A 17,021-nucleotide genomic window follows, 5' to 3' on the forward strand; every position below is an offset into this window, starting at 1 on the left:
GATTTGTAAGGTTTTCTTTCCATGGGTCTTTTAGTCATTATTGTAAGTATCAAAGTATTTAGCAGTTACAATTTTGAATTGGTTCCCACGTTTGCTACTTATAGGTGAGCACAGGCACCCATTTTAGGGAGGGTGCTCTAGTCTGTTCCTATTTAGGAGAAAACTCTTTAAGAGTGTTGAACTTGTTAAGTGCTCTCTAGAATGCCAGAGTACTATGCTTTGGAGATGCCTATACAATTCTTTGGATTTTGGAGTTAATATGTAAATAAACATATATATTGAAATTGTGTGGTATAAAATACTGCAGGTAATGCCTGTGTGCTGGTGGGAGGACACACTTGCTGGCTTTCCTTTTTCATCTCAAGTGCCTGTGACACTAAATAGACTGTTGTAAATATATACTTTTTTTTTTCCTGTCTTTTTGGCGTAATACGTAAGTTAAATTTCTTCTGTTTTAGGAGCATTTGAAGATGATGATATCACTCATGTTGAAGGAAGTGTGGATCCTGTTCGTGACATTGAAATAATACATGAAGAGCTAAGACTTAAAGATGAGGAGCTGATCTTGCAAGGTATAGACAAGCTAGAAAAAGTAGCTGTGAGAGGAGGAGACAAGAAACTAAAACCTGAGTATGTAAGTAAAAAAAAAAAAAAAAAAAAAAAAGCCATTAAGCAGTCCCTGTATTACTTTTTTTTATTGTGGTGTTTAATTTGTCATCTCCTGCATGTATATTGCAAAACACTATTCTGATTTTTATTTTTATTTTAAACTAAGTATTATACTGACTTGTAAAATTATTACAATAGATTATTTGCTTTGTTGACAGCATAAGCTAACACTGGTAAGGCTAATTGTGTTTTTTGCTGACATACTTTTTATGAGATTTGCCAATGTCAAACTTGCATCAAAGGTTTGGTTTGAATTCAAAGTTCAGTAGTCACTTCTGAGTTGTTGTTGTTGTTGAATTCTCATCTGATGCTGGAAATACTGTTCCTAGTAGCTGCCAGGGAAGTGCTTTTGTTTTGGATAACATGCTGTGGGTGTACTTTGTGGCTTTTAGTGCATGTTAAGCAGAGGCTGCTAGTTAAAATTAATTTTTGAATTTGTTGCAGAAAGATGTTTAAGTGAGTGTAGTATTAGTGATGTCTTTTTGTGGAGTAGAGACATATAATAGTTACCAACATTACCATATATATTTGTAACTGCTTATTTAACTACCACTTGACTGGGGTCTACTACACTTTGTCGCTTAGTCATTAATTTGTCTTTATTTCATTAATGTTCTGTTGATATCTCTGGGTGTGAACAAAGCATATTCTTTAGTTATTACAACAGCACATCAACTTGCAGGCAGATTGTTCTTAGCTATTAAGATATAAAAACTATTGTTTTCCCCTCTGGCTTTTAGATAATAAGTGATAAGGAAAGCATTGCCATATCAGTGCTGGAGTGCAGAAGAGGTTGGCTGTCCCTAGCTGGTAGTTGAAGAGTAGGAGGTGGAATTAAGCGTCTCCCTCAAAGATCTTCACACTTTTCACAGGCACAGTGTTCAAGAGCACTTTCTTGGTAACTTCTGTTGGATAAATAGTAGCCTTCACCTGGCTTTAAAAGTGATTTATTTCCTACCTGGTGCAAGGATGGCCTTGCCTTGGTGGAAGGCACAGTGGGAAGCAGATGTGCTTCCTCCCAGCTCTGAGTCGCGTCGGCCCAGCCCTGGGCCCCCGTGGGTGGCGATTTTTGCCTTTCACAAATGGTTGTAGCTGCTTAGAGGAACTGCGCAGCTTACACCTACGGTTCCAAAGAGCATCCACGCAGTCGTCGTCTTGAAGAACAAAAAGGGAAAATTGGAACAAGCAGGAGGGTGGGAGGAAGGATTTATGGTAAATAACATTTCCCAGGAATTTTAGTAAGTTGAGAGTTTTGTAAGTTCTGTGGCTTGTTCAAATCAAAATATTGAAAGCTTTTTTACCTATATTGCTTTCTAGCTTTTTACTTTCTTTACTGAAGAACGTTGAACAAAAACATCCAACACTTGAATTGCATTTTCAATCCTCTCCCGTTTTTTTTATAAAAAGCACTGAGATCTATTGAGGGAAAACACTATGTAAGGTTAGGGAATGGAGGAGGAGCTGAAAAAAGAAAAGCAAACCGAGTATTGATCTTATCAGGCACGTTTCCTCATTGGCTGATTACTGAATCTAATGATAAGCTTAATATGAAAGCTAAGGCAAAGTTACTGTTTTCAAAGAGATCGTCATCTCCGAGTGACCTGTGTAATCTTCTGGTTGGCTTTGAAGGGGACTTTGCTGTGTGACCCTGATGGAAAGTTGAAGTTCTCCTTATTTCATAAACATGAATTGTCTGTTTTAGGAAATTCTCTTTACTAGCAAGCCTCAGCAACTGTGATTTGATTATCTGAAATCTCCAAGAAGTGTTTTTTTTTTTTTAAAAAAAAAAAAAAGGGAAAATGCTTATTAGCACTTTTAAATATGACATCTATTGGCAAATTTGATGTCTCCCTTCTTGTGGCTCTATTCTAACTTCAGAATTACTATTTTTCTTCTTTGGAGCCAGGCTGCGTACAGTCAGTACGCTCACCTTTGTGCGGTGACCTGGCTTTGCAGTTGAATACCACGTTAACTGCTCGTGCTGTCTCTCAGAATTGATTTTGCAATCCCTGTCAGAAGAAATAAAACAGCCAACTGCTGTTAAAGAGCCATCAGTGAAATCTTGTTGAAATCCTACTTAAAAATCAATGGCACAATATGGGCCAAGATCAGCAACACGTAGTGTTGACATAGGCTTGGAATAGCTTCCTTTACGTGTGTAATTTGACATGTTCTTCAAGTGTTCCTCTAGCTTCTTAGAAATTACTCTGCTTTTACTAAGGGTGCTCTTCTTTCAGATTCAGTGTACTTTTAAATATTGTTTTGGCTCTAACCTTCTAAAGAGATATTACCGAATAAAAATTCCCCTGTTATTTGCATGTATTAAAGTAGTGCAAGTATCATTTCAGAAAGCAATCAAAGCAATTCTGATATTTTAAGTCTGTCTGTGCTGGTTTCTACAGAAGCATGTGAGAAAGAAGTTGAGTTAAACTTTGTTATTAGCTTATTATTCATCTGTCATCTTCATGTAGCAGGAGACTTCAAATTAAAATTAAAGTATCATGCATAAGTCATGTATAAATGTATGGGTCTTCAATTTCAAAATTTATTTTTAAAGTATATATTATATATGAGACTTCACTTTCAGGAAGTCTTCAAGTGAATACAATGTAATATAGTTAAGTGAATATTATTCCTGGGGTCTCTTTCATGACCTTTCCTGTGTGACCCTAGTCTCTAGGCACTGATCCTCCCTGGTCATCACCATCCATGCCTTTAACTGCACCGAATCTTAAATTCCAACACAGGCTAATTCCTAATGGTAGTTGTATCATGTTTGACATAGCTGACCACAAGAATAAATGTTTACAGTGGAGCTCACACAGATTATTTACTTCAGTGATAGGAACAGAAGATCTTTAGGTTGGTATCAATATCCACTGTGTTTGGACTTGCAATTTCCTGCTGAAAGGATGCAGCGTCCACCGTGTTTGAACTTCTAGCCCAGAGGGTGTTTTTACAAGTCCTGTGAGATATCTAAATTCCATCGAAAATAAACTTGAAAATACGATTTGTTTTTGAAATTGAACAGTTTTTAGAGGAAAAAAATATTTGAATTATGAAGAGAATAGTTGAAGACCCGGCTTTGAGGGCAGGAGGACTGTCTAATGCACACTTCACTTGGAAAATGCACTAAGGTTTGTTTTGTTTCTGCTGTGGGTGATGAACTAATAATTGATACAATGACCATAGCCACAGGGTGTGCACCTCTATTAGCAGATACAATATGTAGCTCTGTTGCTTTTTCCTCCCTTCCATTTAACCATCCTGATTTATTTATTTGTAATGCAGCAGTGGAGTAGAGCTGAGCAGGGTTCTGCTGACCTTGTACTGCAAGTGTTCACCAGAGTTCTGCCAGGTCTAACTGATGATGCCAGTTGGGAATTTTCACCTTTCTTTCATTCCAAGTTGAAGATAAAAGCAGCTTACTTTAATAAAGCTTTTAAAAATGAGATGCTGTGGTCTCCTTTTGAGGAGAGCTAGTGAGGTTGGTTTGTTTCACCCAAGGTGGAACAGTGCATATGTATATTCCTGGCATTCTTTTTGACAGTGGCTTTTCTATTATAATTAGTAAGTTAAATCTTAGGGAATCAAGAAAATATTTGTATTCTTAATGTATATGATTATGCCTAAAATCTTTAGTGGACCATTTACAGTGCTTAATGTGGTATTTAGAGGAAATTAAAGTTCATTCCGAAGAACATTTTGAACATAACAGGAAAGTATCCATGGCAGATGTTTGTGCATTATTTGGTAGTGAAGCCTGAGGTGCAAGTACATGATGCATAAATACACATTTTGATTTCATTTGATGTTATAAGGAGACAAAGAGAGAAGTCAGTGCTTAAATAGTTTGTGTCAAGGCAGATCTTTCCTGCACAGATTTTAACAGTGAATAGAAATTACTACTCTGGCAAAGAGCATCTCTTTGGGTATGTCCACATCAAGCGATGGTGTGGTTTAAAAGTAGGATTTACGTGCTCCAAAATAACTTCTATGAACAGAGTGAATGCTTTCTGGGGATGGGGGGGAAACACCTTATTCTCAGCATAATTCACTTACAGAATGGACACATTCACATATGGATTTGTTTGTAAATAAATGTGTGTGGACTCAGTCTCTGAAAAGATGAGTGGGTCTCTACAGATGATGTGTAGTTTTTCTTTTCAGTACAATTTCTCTACCCTAAATTCCAGGAAATTTGAAATGCTAGAAATAATCACTTATAGATATGCTGGTTTCTGTATTCGTGTCTGCTTTTTCCTTTGAGAAACTGCAGGTGGATATCTCCTGTATCATGTCTTAGGACCCGTAAGGCTAGCCTGTTGGGGAGAATTTTGAGATTATTAACATATATTACATTGCCTAGGATGCCTGTAGAACACTTTGGGTGGAAGTATTTGCATGAACATTATTGGCGTCTCACTCTGAGTAAATTTTATATCATGTACAAATCTTATATCATGTATATCTTGTACTGGCTCTGTTAGAAGGGGCTGAATAGCGGAAAGGATAATACACTTGTCCTAAATCCACTACTACTGCTTTGTATTTTTACTAAAGTCAGTGAGCAGGAGAATTGTAGGAGATCAGACAGTGTTTTGTGCCATTCGAGAGCTCAGTGGCACCTGGCGGACTCAGCACCTGACTTGTCCTTTCCTGCTGTAGCGGCAGTCCCAGCTGCTACAACTTACTTAAGCACCCAACGCTTGGCAGATGTGATCTAGTATTTTTCTCAAAGTCTAGAACTTAATTATGCTTTAAACAAAACATCATTTCTAAACATTGTTTGACTTTTTGTTTTGTTTTCTAACTTTGATGTCATTCTTTTAAATAGAGTGAGACTCTGTTGAGAACCCCCCAATAGAGAGAGATGGTGGTGTTGCTAAATAGAACTAATTTTGCAATAGAAAGATTTAAGGAAAGCCATGAAGGAAAGTGCTGTGGTCACCTTCCAGTTCTGTCATGTTATGTCAGAAATGGATTTGGGCACAAGGAATTGGTTTTGGAGAAGCAGAGTTTAACTTCTTGATAACACGCCATCTCAAGTAGAATAGGTCTCTATCTGTATCTGAAGAAACTTTGTAGTTATTTGAAGGTCAGAGGGAATAATGATCTTCTGCGAATCCCACTTACACTGTAGTTTCAGTGCAACTGTAAGAAATAATCTTGGGGGACAGATTTTAATCTTTTATTTAAATATTTATAGGTAGAGATAAATTGCTGTAACTTGAGTGAGCTGTGGTAGTGGTTACTTATCCTTCATGTTGACAAGTAAGAACATGTTTTTAGTCTGTATTTGTCAAGCTTCAGCCTTCAGCTATATGATTTCTGTGTGCTAGTTTGAAAGGCATATATTATGCAAGTTTCTGTTGTTATTCGTTTATTATTCTAATAATCTATGCCACTAATATGGTCTTTAAAAAAAACATAAGCAATGTGCAAATCACTTATTTGGAGCTCCACCAGAAACACACTCACTAGATTTTTTGATTTACATTTGCATTCTGAGACCTACCTGTTAGATAGTGTTGAATCCATTTCATGTTTGCAGTGTTTTCAAATGTAAAATACCTTACATTACCCAGCCAGATTCCTTAGGGGAATGTGAACATATGAATTACACGTTACAGCTTTTACTATTGATGTGCTATGCTGTCAAACTCCTGCATGAACTGAGGAGAACAAACTAAGAGCTAGGGTAAGGCTTTAGCTGCTCCTTGTCCTGAGGTGGGTAGAATTTTTGCCACCTTGCCTCCTTTGCCACGTGGTCACTCTGCTATTGTGCTGCCTATACTTAAAAGATAATAAAGCATGGTTACTGCGTGTGAGAGGTTTGCAGGGAGCTGGACAGCTAGTAGATCTTGACCTTCTGAAGGGGTAGAAAAGAATAAAGTGGTAAGAAACAGTCCGCAGGGTTCCCAGAAATGCCTCCCTCCAGGGTGCGGGCGGCTGGGGAGCCGGGGGAACCGCCGGCGCGCGCGCTCCGGAGTGGCTGGGACGTCAGCGCTGCCTGCGGAGCCGGGGAGAAGCCACTTGCACTCTGAAGTGTGAAGTGATAATCCTCACAAATACTTACTTCTTTATTAAATTTGCGGAAGTTAATTACATGCCCTTTTAATTTATAACAACAAACTCACAATTCCCTGGTGCCAAGTAGGCAAGAGAGTTTTCCAAGCTTTAGTTTAGTCCCTGATGCTCCACAAAGTATTTGGCACTGGCACACATCATTGCTATCATCCATCCAAAGAGTGTATTAGCGTATGCACATGCATGCACATTTTTCTCACAAGCCAGCCTTGATAAATATAAACGTAATTTAAATGCATTTGTTCATAGGACTTTTTTCTGTTGAGAATTATTGCTAAGGGCCTGCTTAATATCCGTGGGTTGAGTGCTGGTTTTCAAAGTGAGAACAGGACTTAAATTAAAATCAGTGTATCAAATAGGGCCAGACAGAGTAAACATTCACTTAGGCTAAATATATTGCTAAAGATATAGCCAGAAATTAATTATGTTTAACGCAAAGTGATATTTGATATTTATGGTATTTGTTTTTCATATTCCTTTGTAATAGTATGGAATTTGGATAGTAGAATTTTGCCTTTTTTTGTAGTGTTTTAAATGGTGATTGTTATAATACTGCTAGCTGAGAAACCAAATGAAGCTACCCCATCATCAAACAAGAAGTGGATCATTCTGCCAGTGACAGAGTGACCTCAAAGTGTGGAACTGGGGACGCCAGAACTAATTAAACAAAGTGGATCATTGCTCTGTGTTCTGTTATTAGGCATTCTGGAGTTAACTAGAGTAATGATTAAATATGTTTAAATGAGTGCTGCAATGATAGCGAAGATAAAAAGGTCAGTTCATATTCTTTTATCAGGCCTAAATAGAAGCAATGAATAAAACTAAAAATGATACTAAATTAAATGGAACTTAAAATAAGCCTTTTGCTTTCATTTGTTTGACGTTAGATTATTGGTGCAGCTGGATGGAAAAGGAATATGGGGATAAAGTTGCGTTTCTTTGTATTACTAGTTTTTGACAGATTTGTTGTTAAGGAATTGTATTAAGGCTCATTTAAGTGGGACCCCACCAGGATGAGGGGCAATCCGTGTTTGCCCATCTCTTCCCTTAAGTTGCAGACTGTCTGCCTCGCATTCTGCTACGTGTGTCTGCCTGAATATTTCAAATAAAATTTTACTATGAATAATAATATCAAAATTTTTTCTTTGTGTCTCTCTACTGCACCGCGTTCAGACATGGGTGTTGCATTTACATAAGTTCCTGTTGTTTTGTGCAGAAAGTTCTCAAACGCTGAAGCGGGGCTTAAGCCTCCTGCTAGAAAGTACCTGCTTAACTGTCCCTCTAGGACGGCAGTCTCACACTGCATGGTTAGGTACCTAAATCCGAACTGTGAAAAATTAGGTCTATGTCCAATTTTGTAGCCATATGAAGAGAAGTTTTGATTGGAAATTATATGCTTGTGTATATTTCAGAAAGAGAAAATGTTATTTACTGCACTGATGCTTGAAATTTTCCAGAAGTTGTCAGTTATGCAGCTACCCTTTCAGTGGGATTAAAAATAATTTAATTGCTGCATAGGCCCTGAAAATTGTTTTTTTCAACTCTTACTATAGTGTAATTTCTGTTTTTTTTTTTTTTTTTCCCTTTTCTTCCCCCTACTCTCTAATTAATATGCAGCAATGCATTGCTGTTGGGGAAATTGCTGTGCCAAAAGCCACACAATGGGTACCTGCAGCATTTCCTTAAAATCCGAAATACTGTGAAGTCAGAATTCCTTCACTGCTTAACAGGAATCTTTGGGATTGCGTTGATTTTCATATATATTTAAACAAAAGTTGAGGCTAACGATCCTGTTGTAAGAGTCCTTACGGGTAGAATCGCTTCCCTTATTTTGTTTAGATTGTCTAATTAAAAAGTAAGAAACGCACATGGTTAAAGATAAGATGGTGCCACTGTTTTCTTCCTTATGTGTAATCTTGTTGCATGTCTCTACATAAGCTGTTCTGGCCACTCATCACAGTAACCAGCTGGGCCATTTCACCTGCTGGAGCCATTAAAGAGGACTCTCTCCCCCTAGATTAATCCCCTCCGACATTAGTTTTTTGCTCTGACAACTGGAGCAGGCATTCAGAATTTGCAGGTGGCCAGTGTGACGCACATAATTGCCTACAATTTTAGGCAATGAATAAAAATGGTCTACATTACTTGTCAAAGGTTGTATATGCAGTGCCAAGTGAGATCTATGGGAAGCCTTTTAGGGTTTAAAGAACAGTTAATAGCAAAGCTGCGCAGTGCTTTTTTAATCATAATGCATTTGTAATATAGCACTTTGATCTTCTCCTTGTAGGAAATGGTGTTATATTAGCCACTTTTAAACATTTATGAGTGAAATTCAGTTATCGGAGAGTAAAAGTGATTATTCTTAGGCAGAACGTGTTAGATTTCATTAAAAGTTTTAGCTTGCCCCTTCCTTGTTAAAATCTGCAGGGAGTCCTGTTCCTGGAGGGTTTCAAATCAGGATCTGAAGATTTAGAAGAGCTTTTTCCTTGTTTTTCCTTAAAGCGACTGCAAGACCGAGAAGGACCATAGTAAATACTGGTGTTATTTGTGCTTGTTTATACATATGCTTCAGCCGCCGATCACCAAGTGTAAAAACCGTGCGCGCCCAGCAGCCTGGGGAATGTTTCCTTGTGTTCTAAAGATCTTAATTCACCATGGCGTCAATTACAACCTTAAAGATGCATTATTTAAAGTATGATTGTGAATTATGTACAAAAAAAAAAAAAAAAAAGCGACTCCCCAATGTACTACTGCTAGGAGAGGCGAGTGTGACCTTCGAGCCCCGCGAGGCTTTTATTAACACCTGCGCGCGAGGAGGGCCTCGCCACACGCAGCTCTGCGCCGCGGCGCCACACAACTGATGAGGGAAGGCGCGGAGGGTTCAGTTTGTGTCACTTGCTGTTTGCCGTTTCCATTTCACAGATGATTAATCTTTCTGTGAAGAAAGGCCAGAGAAACAAAGCACATTGGGCTCTTCCTGCAGTTACTCCTCCTGAATGCACACTCGCTCGCTAACTAAAAGGCCTTTAGATTTCCTGCCGCGAGAGATGTGCTGAAAGTGAATGCAGCTGGTTGGAGGTCACCGGTGCAAGGCGCCCGCCATTGTGTAATGGAGGCTCTGGCAGGTCCCGCCTGGGGGGGAGGGAGAAGGTGTTGGCGAAAAATTAATGCGGGATAAAAAAGGGCTTTGGCCATTTGAATTAATTTCTTGAAGGGTGGATCGTCAATAATAGGCTCAATTTCTTCTGCTAACGGTTCTTTAAAAAAAAAAAAAAATGCATTCGCTGCGTCTCTTCCCACCCAGTCCCCGTCCTTAATGGCATGTTTATGTTGTGCGTGGTCTCTCCCGCCGCACGCACAAGTGTTGCGACTTAGAGAGTTTGAAAAGCCATCCAAAATATCCAGGTTTTTACGTATATCTTATGAGCTCTGCTAATTTTTTGGATGAAGAGAGGTGGTGTTGCATCTCCTCTATTTAACTTGCTAATTATGGGCTTTGCATTGCTTTAATTCTCAGCATTTCTTTTGAGTGACTTTTAAAAGTAGTGGTTTTTTTGTCATTATTTCTCTGAGATACTATCTATTTTTTAATTTGTGTGTACGTTTTGTATATTGATGGCTAAATGCCTTGCTTATAGAAAAGAATTCTCTGACATCCAGCTGAGTTTTTGACTTTGTTTTTTCTCGATCTTGCATAGGACATAATGTGCAAAATCAAAACCTGGGTAATTGATGAAAAGAAAGCTGTCCGATTCTATCATGATTGGAATGACAAAGAGGTAGGCTATAAATTTTATCCCCTGCACTGACTTCTACTTTTGCTACCTGTTATTGTCTGTTTTTGAAGGTTTTTTTTTTTAATTTTGAGTATCTTGAATGTTAAATTTATCAAAACATTTGGTGCTTACCAGTGCTGTCTGTGTATTTTTCTTTAATTCTGTTGCTTCCTCAGAAATGTCATGAAGAAGAGAGAGTCCTAAAATTAATTCAGGTGACTATTTAAAGTTCTGTTCTTATATTTTTCATTCTAGATCGATGTTCTGAACAAACACCTATTTTTCACATCAAAGCCAATGATCTATTTGGTTAATCTTTCTGAAAAAGACTACATTAGAAAGAAAAACAAATGGTGAGTGTGCTCAAGTTAGATATCTAAATTTATGTTCCTATTCCACGTGTTTCTGTGGTGAATAATTCCTTGCTCATTAAGATCCCAAAAAGTATTAATTAAAATAGTAGGAAAAGCTATGCTGAACTTTTCTTATTTATGCTCCCATTGATATGCTGCTTGAGTACAATGCATATGGTGAAACTCCGAAGGACTGGTGGAATAGAAGAAAGTCCTTCTCCTTATATTTTTGTATGAATTTAGTAGCTGTGAAGAACGTAGGTATGATTTAGAAAGATTGATTTATAAAATCCTGTGGTTTTGTCATGTTATGTAATACTGATCATCTGAATGACATCTTTTTCATTCCAAAGGACTAAAGCCTTCATGCCAGAGAACTAAAGCTTTGTGAACTGCACAGAAATCTTTCGAACTGGCAAAATTGCATTTTTTAACATTGCACTTCTGTTTGCAGTTGGGTGCCTGGTTTCCTTACCCGTGTTCACACTTTGCTTCCAGTTTATAGGCCTGTTTTGATGATCCTTAGTGTCACGAGCAGTGCAGATTTTAGTCGGGTATTCCTGTCATCAATATTATGACTTAAGTACGTGATGGTTACAGAATCAATCTTACAGACGTTCAGTGAACTGCGTGAAGATCCAGTCCTTGCATGGTAGGCAAATGGTGGGTATCTGCTGTTCAAAAACACCGTGGAATAGCACGTCATGCATGCATCTCTAGAAGGAATAAACATTTGATTTGTGGAGGAGGGAACAAATTGAATAATATTCTAAGAAGAAAAATCAATAACAGTATATTTTGTTTTAGGAAAACCTTTTTTAGTATTCAGATCTTTAAACACTTGTGAGATACTTTGAAGATGTATAAATGTGTGTTTGTGAACAGATATATGCATGTAACTCATCCAAATAAATCAAAAGTATCCAAAGCGGAATATCTGAATTCTCCTAAAGTGCACCCTCTGTTTCTCCCTGTACTTCATTAAGTACTTAGATGCACATGGTTTCAATTTTCCATTAAAAATTCTCATTTCCATATGATATCAAAGAGTGAGAAGGCTTTAAACTGAAAAATAAACATTCATAGACTGGAAGCCAAAACAATAATTAATGTCAGATGGTTAACTCCAATAAATCATTAGAATAAATTCTATGAAATTACTGCAACTAAAACTGTCCTTTTGATACTCCAAGATATTTTGTGTTTGTATTAAAGAATAAAATTTAACCTATTTAATGACAAAAAGCTCCAAAAAGTCCTCTCAGCCCCAAAACACAGGCTTTAGATAAAATCGATAAGAAATGTAATAAGTTTTTCCTATTTGGCCAAACTTTATAATTTTGTATGAATTTATTTGCCCTTGGAATATTTTGTGAATATGATTGAAACATTGAAATTGGTTATAACGAAGAAAGTCTCCTAAATCAGGAAAGCAGTATTTCTCTATTATTGTCAGGTGATTTTTTTTTTTTCCTTTTTTTTTAAGTGTGGATATAGAGGTTTCCTAAGGTTTGCTATAACAGTATAGACAGGAAGTTTATGTGAAAATGGATGAGTCGGTTTCCTTGTCCAAGAAAGGATCCTCACACCTGTATTTGGATGATTACAGGTAGAGCTCACTGGCTCTAATTGTACAGTAAATACCATTTCCCAGACCCTAATGGTAGACAGACTACTTAGGAGACGCCAGTCTGTGATTTAGCTGTCGCCAGTCACCCCATGTTTTTGTGAGGCTGGTTGTGATGATGACATAGTTAAATCCAATTGAAAGCCAATCTTTGTATAAATTACAATTTTTAATTTGTAAAGAAAAAAAAAAAAGCCCAATGTTTGTATTGGGGAGCCGTATAATGAAATGATTTAACTATTTCTATTGCAATTAATGATTTAGTTTTAAAAAGAAATTCCAGATCTCATGGATGTTAGTGTAATTGTAGCTGAAAGATCAAAGCCTGGGTAGCTGAGTGATGTTCCAGAAGAGAATTTACCACATAGCCATTTTCAGTACAGTTTCTGCCTCCTGCTGTTCCTATTTTCCCTCAAGCTAGCCATTGACTACCCCCTGTGCATCCCTGCTCGTAAAAAATGATTGAGGAAGTATTTGTCATGTATTTATGAGTGGGAAACATTGTGTGATAGGGAAAGGCATCTACTAGAACCAGAAAGATTGCCATTTTCCTTCATTCAGCCACTCTGCTACAGCTTTAAATCCTCTGTTTATTCAACATGGCTTTTATATATAAGTGCAGAATAAATTTTTTCTGTGAGGGATGCTAACGGTAAGCTTCTGTCATTTGTGTGGCTCAAACAGATGTAAGTGATTAGAATATATTTTGCTGTTAGATGTCACTTAATTTGTGACTTTATTATTATTTTGAGGAGTAGAGGTTCGTAATTGAAATCTAAGCCACATTTAGATTAGTCACTCAACTTGAAAAAGTTTATTCCTTAGCTTAATTCATAATATTACTGTAACAGAAGAAAGGTTAATGCAGGAAATACTCAGCAATAAAACGTTTTCATAAGTCTTTTACAACTAGAAAAGTATTTAAAGCACAGCAAACAGGGGGGGAGTTTTTTGATTGTGAGTATGAGAGAGAAAACTTAAATTTTCTTTGTTTTACTGGGTCACCCTGTCAGAATTAATGAACATTTTAATCGTTAGTTAAAACACACTTGCATTGAAGTGTTAAACGTTATTTTTCAATCCTAGAAAAGAAGAAAACACTGTGAAAGATAGGACTATTGTGTGTTTGAGTAGGTGTGTTGACCTTTTGGAAGATGTAGAAACTGGACTGGCTCCAAGCAGCTACTTGCTGGTTTTAACAGTGTTGAATTAGTCATTCAGTTGATTTATGATTAAGACGTCGCCCCTGAAGAGAGGCTGACATGGCAGCTGTGGTAGGCGCACTTGTGGTATGATCAGATGACAGCAATCACGGTGCTGTAGAGGGGGAATCCACTGAAACCGTTTTTACTGCATATTGCTGGCCTCTCGCTGAATACTCGAGCCCTTTTTAAGTAATTCCTAATAATTCTTACATGATTCTGCTGCCTTAACAGGGTCTATCTGTATGTGAGTGTTACCACTATGCAGGTATTCTGAGTAAGCAAATAGTGCTCAATTGCAACTGCTGAGTTGCACGATGTCACACAAACCAAGGACCGGAGATTTATGAGCCCCTCACCTAACTAAAGGTGTGTGTTTAGCCTTGCTGAACAGGGAGGGCCCTTTCAGGGGCTCTGCCGTGGACTCTGCCTGCGGACACGCAGAGCCAGCCAGAGCGGGGCGGCAGGGCCTGCGCGTGTCCCCCGGGCCTCGTTTGAGGCTTGATGTACATCTATGAACATTTCTAATTTAACTTGGACTTCTTGAGTGTCCAGCTGTGTGTTGATGTTACTTTCAAGACTTATCTCAGAATTCCATGGTGCTTTACTAACAAAAAGCAAAATGATGGTGCCGATAGAATAGGGTTTCTCCCTTTAAATATTTTACATCCTCTGTAATTAAAAAGAAATACTCGTCATAAATAAGACTTTCCATTTAATTTGTATATTTTTCCTGTGTTCTTAAACTATATAGCCATATTGGATCAGATGAATAGTCCTTTGAATGGTCCGTTGTCTTCTAGGATCCTGTTTCTGCAAGGCCACTCGCAGCTGTCCAGGGAAGAGTGTAGGAATGGACTAAGCAGAGGCTACGTGACGGATTAAGCGGAGGCTACGTGCCCAGCTTCCAGCAGTCTGTAGCACTGGTGGAGCCAGATGATATACTTGTGGTTAATAACTTTCGACTGATTTTTGTTCTATGGATTTATTCATTGACCTTTTGAACACAAGTATACTTTCGGCATCCCAATATCCTGGAGCAGGGGCTTCCATAGTTTAACTATGTGCTATATGGAGAAGTATTTCCTTATGTTTGTTTTGGATCTGCCACATCGTAATTTCATTTGATGCTCTTTAGATCTTGTAGTATGAGAGGGAATAATCCTTTTCTATTCATCTTTTCCATATTGCTTCAGATGTTCCAAATAAAAAAGTGGAGGGGAGGCAGGGGTGGCAGAAAGTAAAGTCCGAAACAAGGAAAGGAAGGGCAGAATAAAGTATAAAGAAGACTGCGTAGATTTGGGTATGAATTAATTTCTGATCCCCTTCCGTCAGTGTTTCACTTCTAGACTAGTTACCAAGAGATGTTATCATCTGATGGCAGCTCAGGATCTGTATCACTCTGTTTCTTTCTGCAAATACGTGTCCACTGGCAGAATAGATAAAATAGTTGTATATTCACCATCTTGGCAAAGCAGCAGGGCAACATCTTGTGCTGATAGAATGCAATCCAGGCCAGGGGTTTGGTAGAGGAGAAGAAATGCTATCCAGAAAGACCTCATGTCTTCAGCAGGCCTGTGTAAAACAAACCAAAGAGTTAACAGAGCTCTCTCCCCACAACAAGGAAATTACTCTGAGCTCCCAAACCTCCCGTCGTGTTTGTGCGCAATGTGTGGCTTTGGAGAAGTTCTGGAGTCACTTATTTCTATATGCTCTTTTTAGATTTGTTAGTGATAAGTATTTGATCTTGATATAAAAACATTTCAAGTGCAAGTTTTTCCCTAGGCTCTTACTTGCATTTTGGTTTGACACCTTTCAAAAGAGTTTTTTTGCATAGATCTGCTTCCAGCAGGTTCAAAGGATGATGCTACGAAGTATGTGGCAAAAGAGGGCATGGTTTTCATTAAGAGTAATTTTTCATGGTATTGGTTTGACATACTACAAAGCAAAACATGATTTAACAAGCAGTATAAAGATAAGAGCCCTAATAAATAAATTAATAGGAAATAAAAATAAGAGAAAGAACTGCTGGAGACTATTTCCATCTCTTTTATAATTGAAACTATGTTGACCATCAGAATGAAATGTCTTTATCTTAATCCCGCAAAAATGCCAGAAAGATTCCTTCCACTTTCCACTCTTCTTCACATTTCAGTGCTCTCTGAAATACATGAACATAGCAAATTCTGCTACAAATAAAGAATTTAAGTTTATGTAGACAAAAAAGTATCTCCTTTTCTAAAAAAAGGGTTATTTCTGCTAATATGCCTCTGCCGTGCAGACAGAAACAAATACATCGTTTTCAGTGTGGAAAATAATCTTAAGTCAGCTACAGCCTTTAGAGCAAACAGATATTTGAAAATATCAGCGTATTGTTTATGTAGCGAGCTACCTGAGTTGGTGCACAATGTGGTTAATCTCACTAATTTTAGCTTCAGGATTATGTGTATTTCTGAATTTTGTTTAGTGTATATTTAAAGCAGGCTTTAAAGTTTTTAACTTTTAGGCAGATAAATTGTTCATTTTTCTTTTTTTAAAGGGAATATATTTGCTGCAGATTTTTTGAAGTCACAATTATAAGTTGTAATATCACTGTGGTATTAAGGAGTTTCTTTGATATAGCTTATTAAAGATTTAAGGCAATTTTATATATTGACATATTTGGAAAATTTAGAAATTTTTAATATATAGCACTGTCTCTGCCATACAACAGAAGAATTTTTAAAAAGTGTTTGAAAAAATGTTAAAAGATGTCAATATTATCTATATGTAATGGTGTTTTGCATGCAAAAGTTCTAAAGACAAGTATGCAGAGAAGATCCAGAATCCAGGCCTCATACTTCTCTGATTGAGACATAACACTGTGCGATTCCGCTTTTTTCCTTTGTTATTTTATTTTAACTGAAGAATCCTATGTATTTTTCACTGAGTGTTTACCTACTGTAGTAGGGGTAGTGCATGCTGTTTGCTTAATAAACAATTATTCTTTATTATGTCTTAAATTAATTAATGAATACAAATTAATTTCTCCTCCATCAGCTAATTGCAGTCTTTTTAGCATTTATGCCCTGACATTCACAGTTAACTTCTTGCAGCTCTGACTTACCAATTCCAGGGACCTTTCACTGAGTCCTGCCTGTTCCAGAATTTTTGCCTCACTTTATAGCACCGATTTTCTCCCCATATCTGTGCCAGATGGTTTCTCCTTTTTCTTTGGTTTTGTCACATTGTGTCTCCCTCTGGAGTCCTCTGTCCATTTTGCATGTAAATGTGTATTGTTTTGGTGACAGCAGGAGCTGGGACT

General features: G+C 37.5%; 1 protein-coding gene across 1 annotated transcript in view; it reads left to right on the forward strand.

Annotated features, from left to right (window-relative positions):
* The window catches only part of OLA1 (Obg like ATPase 1), an 87,207-nt gene that overhangs the window by 39,588 nt on the left and 30,598 nt on the right, over positions 1-17,021 (forward strand). The window contains exons 4-6 of the mRNA XM_088527044.1: positions 459-634; positions 10,458-10,538; positions 10,791-10,888. Coding sequence (XP_088383170.1) covers positions 459-634; positions 10,458-10,538; positions 10,791-10,888 — 355 coding nt within the window. The remainder of the gene's footprint in view (positions 1-458; positions 635-10,457; positions 10,539-10,790; positions 10,889-17,021) is intronic.

Source organism: Tinamus guttatus, unplaced genomic scaffold, assembly GCF_059628265.1.
Source record: "Tinamus guttatus ecotype Peru unplaced genomic scaffold, ASM5962826v1 Tinamus_guttatus_pri_ptg000260l, whole genome shotgun sequence".
Classification (NCBI taxonomy): Eukaryota; Metazoa; Chordata; class Aves; order Tinamiformes; family Tinamidae; genus Tinamus; species Tinamus guttatus.